The sequence below is a fragment of the Triticum dicoccoides genome, chromosome 7B, assembly GCF_002162155.2.
Source record: "Triticum dicoccoides isolate Atlit2015 ecotype Zavitan chromosome 7B, WEW_v2.0, whole genome shotgun sequence".
NCBI classification, from domain to species: Eukaryota; Viridiplantae; Streptophyta; class Magnoliopsida; order Poales; family Poaceae; genus Triticum; species Triticum dicoccoides.
The window spans coordinates 649,228,533-649,233,048 of NC_041393.1; the positions used below are offsets into that span (position 1 = coordinate 649,228,533).

Here is a 4,516-nt window from a genome sequence, read left to right on the forward strand (position 1 = left end):
GAAATTTTGGTGGGGCTAGTTGGGCGTAAAACAAAACAGCCCCTATGACATGAAGAGTGGAGATGATGAATTATATGAAAAGAATGCATCCTCTCTTTTTTTTTGCGGGTGAAAAAAAAAGAATGTATCCTCACAACAACATTAATTACAGCTTGCTTGGAATCACTTGTTTTCGTACGTTGATTCTATTGATGGATAGCGTGTTGAGATTTCGAAATTCAAAACTAGAGCGAGAAGGGTCGTCTTTTTGTGGTAGCGGAGGGAGCACGCTACGCCCGGCCGGTTCTGGCTGGTGGGCCCATCATCCTGCAGCCGCCTGGCTCTCGCTGCTCCTCTCTCTCTCTTTTCACCTGCCTCCTCCAACCTTTCTCTCCTCCCCAAGAAGTCCTCGCAGCTAGAGAGAGAGAGAGACAAGCGGAGCGGGAGCGGCGGCCATGGCGCGGGAGTTGAGCAAGAAGAACCTGGAGCTGGTCCTAATGCAGGCCATGATGGCCGCCAAGAACGTGCGCACGCAGCGCGACCGCCTCCTGGAGCTCCACCGCCGCCTGGAGCGCCACCAGGCCGAGGCCGCCCCCGCCGACGCCGAGGCCAAGCTCGGGCAGATCGCCTCGGACGTCTTCACGGTCTACTACCTCGGACTGGATCCCGGCTCCAAGATGCTCTGGGTCTGCCTCGACACCGCCGTCAAGAACCGCGCCGTCTCCACCGTCAACATCGCCTTGGCGCGCATGCCCGACGAGCAGCTCTACGACGCGCTCCTCGCGCAGAAGCTCCCCGCCCGCCCCACCACCCAGGCCCAGGCCATCGCCCGCGTCGAGTCCGCCATCCTGGCCCTCAAGATGCTCGAGGAGCACCACCTCCCGCGCTGCGTCGAGTGCCTCGTCGGCGGCCAGGCCCCCATCCCCGGCAAGCGCCGCGACCCGGTCGCCGCCGCCACCGAGAGCCTCGCCAAGGCCGATCTGTCCGACGCCACCGCCAAGCCCCGTCACGTAGCCAGCGCCGCCGACGTGGACAAGGCGCTCGACTACCTGTGCCGCGCAAACAGGATCACGGCCCTCGCCATCAAGCACATCGACCTCGCCGTCGCCGTCCTCTCCCGCTTCCTCGGCCCCAAGGAGCTCGCCCGCCTCGCCGAGTTGACCGACCGTGCCGCCTACCTAGGAGTTGAGGTCCGCTACCTTCCTCCTCTTGTCTTGTTTCTCCCTAGGTGTGTGTACCGGCCGGCGGCACGAGCATCAATCTGACAGTCCGATTCATCTCACTGCAGATTAGCCAGCCCACTGGCACTACTTCACCTGATCCATGGAGGCTGTCGACATGGGACTGATCCCTTTGAAGCCATGCTCCTCCTATCACTCATTCGTCTATCATCTTCAATCATTATGCAGACTTGTGGTTTCAGTTCAGTTTGGTCAGATTAATTTGCTGCTATCTGTGTTTAACTAATTCCTGGACGGCCGTGGCAATCTATATTTTCTTGATCTATTAGGGGTAATAAACATAGCACTCCTAGTAGTGTAACATTGAACTGGATCGAATCGAATTGCAGGAGCTATCTTAATTAATTAGCTTCAATATCATAGCTGCTTCTTGTTCATGGATAATCGAATCGAATTGCACGACAAAATTGCGATTTCGGACGTGCTTTAATCATGACAAAGTTGTGATGCCACTTTCTCGTTCCGGTCTTAGACTCCTAGCAAGATCTCTTAAAGGAGTGCATCACCCGTTTGTGATGATCCACATATAGTCACCAACATCTTTGTTAATCATCCTACATGTTGGTTATCTGGGAACTGGAAGCATTGATCAAGCACAATTTTGCTTGATTTCCCTGTTAATTCAGACTGTCTGCCTTGTGTTCTTTTTATCCTTTACAATGAGGTTCAGGTAAAAACCCCGGCCAATTCTGCCTTGTGTTATTATGTGTGGTATCCGGATTTTTTTTAGAAAAGGAGGATGACCCTCGGCCTCTGCATCTGGAAGATGCATACGGCCACTTTATTGATTATTCTCGAGGACCGTACAAAGTGTTACAACAATGTGTCTGTATCCACCATCTTGGCAACATATGCCGCTACTCCTATCCAAAATGATTAGGGGGTGCTAGCTGGGCCACTACCCAAACCACTCACCTAAGCCTAACATCAAAAGCCGGAAGCCGAAACTCATTCGAAAGCCCCAGCCGAGCCACATACCGGGTCTGGGGCACAATCCGGTCAGACGCACTCGTGTGTCGTCGCCGCCATCTTCCACATGTCCGTCTTCAGATCATATTGAGGCTTCTACCTTGTCTAGCCACTCTGCCATCGACGTCACCATGACGCCAAACAGCTTCCTCCTCCTGCACGAGTCCATCTCCGCGCATCAGACGCCGAGTCTCCACAGCACCATGCCGCCGAGATCCGCCACCATCAATGTGAAAGATGAAGCACCGCTCCACCAAAGTCGCCGTCCTCTAGTCCCTCGAGTCGTGTGCACCTCCAAGAATGACGCCCCCAGGGGGGAAACGACACCAGAGAGCCGTCGTCATCCGATCTACTGATCTAGGATTTCCCCCGGAGGTAGCAGAGAGTGGCCTTGAATCTCCACGACGATGCCTTCAGGAAGGGAACGATGCAGACAGCGTCGCCATCGCCGGCCTAGGCAATAGCCAATAGCAGGTTTTCACCCAGATCTGATCGAAGACCTCCATCTCTCGTACACGGGTCGCCGTCCGAGAAAGCCGCCGACGAGCAGGCGCCGGAGCAGTCCCGCCGCCGCTGCGCGCAGACCGGCCGACCACGTGGTTGCAGCCACCGCTGCAATCCACCTCTATGCAGAGCCCACGAGGACCTGCGCCGCCACCCCGCGACGCCCGCTACCGCCAGGGACCAAATCCGCGCGGATCTAGCCGGAGGCGTGCCGGCCCGCCACCGCCCGATCTGACCCTCCGCAGCCGCCGCGCCGCGGCCGCCCACCAGGTCGCCGCCAAGGCAGGCCACCCGACGGAGCGCCGCCGCGCCGCTAGCCCCCGCCATAGGCTAGCGCCCCCGCTCGGGAAGCCGTCCCGCGCCGGCCATGACCATGGGCGGAGGGGAAAGGAAGGCCCCGCCGCCGCCCCGGCCGGCCTGGCTTCGCCCGGCGGCGCCACCGGGCGGCGGCGAGGGAGGTGGGCAGATGAGGGAGGAGAGAGGCGGCGGCCGGGATGGGTTCCCCTCGGGGCGCCCACGGGAGCGCCGCGAGAGGTTATCCGATCTACGGCGTGAGATATCCGGATGTCCCTACTTATTGTATTTTGAATCACTCTGTTAAGTCTCTTTGTTCATCGATGCTCTCTAGTTCATCCAACCTTTTGATATCAGTTCAGTTCGGCCAGTTTATTCTGCTGCAAATATCTGTGTTTAAATTGGGAAGAACCGTGGCTATCTTAATTAGCTTCCTTAGGTGTAATGTTGATATGCATCTTATTTGTGGGACAGCCCAATCGAGCTGCAGTTTCAAGGCATGTGAAAATTGGTGTTTCAGGGCATGTGTTCAGTCATTTTTCTGGGATGGCATTTCCTTTGATAATAGGATAGTAATCTGGATTAATGATTTGTGCATCCTCATTTGTTAATATTTTCTTTGAAATGTTCATTCGTTAATCTTGTTCTGCATGGCATAGGAGTTATATATATCCGGTATGGTTGCGAATTGTGATAATCGGTCCTACATATGCTGGTTGTTTGGGAGGATGCATCAGGCACATTATGCTGTCCCTTATCCAGCATGTTTAGTAATCTTCTCCTCGTATTGCTTTGTATGTAATCTTCTCCTCATGTACACTTACGGTCTGTGTACATGCGCAAGAAATTTACATTTGTATCAGCTGCATCTTATTCGTGAACAATCAAATCAAATTGAACTTGACAAAGTTGGATTTCAAACGTGCTACTGTGTGTTTTAATCATGTTTTCTGATGCCACTTTTTTGTTCCGATCATAGGATAGCAATCTAAACTAGTGAAGTGCATCCCCAGTTTGCGAATCAGTTTCTTCTGCATGGGGAAACAGTATTCTAGTGTGTTTGTGATGGTTATCTTCCTACATGCTTGTTATCTGGGACTGGAACATTAATCAGGCACAGTTTGCGTGCTGCCCCTTGTTCATTCTCAGGCCGGTGTCCTCATGCATATCCCTTGTTCTGAAACACTCTACCGAAGATGGAAACTGCAGCCTACCTTGGAGTTGAGGTCCAAAGTCCTAACCTCTCTTTTGTGTTAATTCTACCGGCATGAACATCAATCTGACTGTCCGATTATTCATCATGTTCATCTCACTGCAGATTAGCCAGCCCACTACTTTGTTTGACACCAGTTTTACTTCACCTGATCCATCAACAGATTAGATAGCTTACTACTTCACCTGATAGATCGAGGCGATGCTCCTCCTGTCATTCGTTTCCTTCATGCAACCTTATGATTTCAGTTCAGTTGGTTCAGTCAGATTACTCTGCTGCTATGCTACTGCTACTACCTGTCAATTAATTTGTGCAC

At 53.3% G+C, this 4,516-nt stretch overlaps 1 protein-coding gene across 1 annotated transcript; it reads left to right on the forward strand.

The window, feature by feature from the left end:
* The first annotated feature begins 356 nt into the window (after nucleotides 1-356).
* Nucleotides 357-1,601, forward strand: LOC119340963. Its single transcript, XM_037612864.1, has 2 exons — nucleotides 357-1,169; nucleotides 1,268-1,601. The coding sequence occupies exons 1-2, from the start codon at nucleotides 435-437 to the stop codon at nucleotides 1,325-1,327; spliced, it is 795 nt and encodes a 264-aa protein (XP_037468761.1). The 5' UTR covers nucleotides 357-434; the 3' UTR covers nucleotides 1,328-1,601.
* Nucleotides 1,602-4,516: the final 2,915 nt, after the last annotated feature.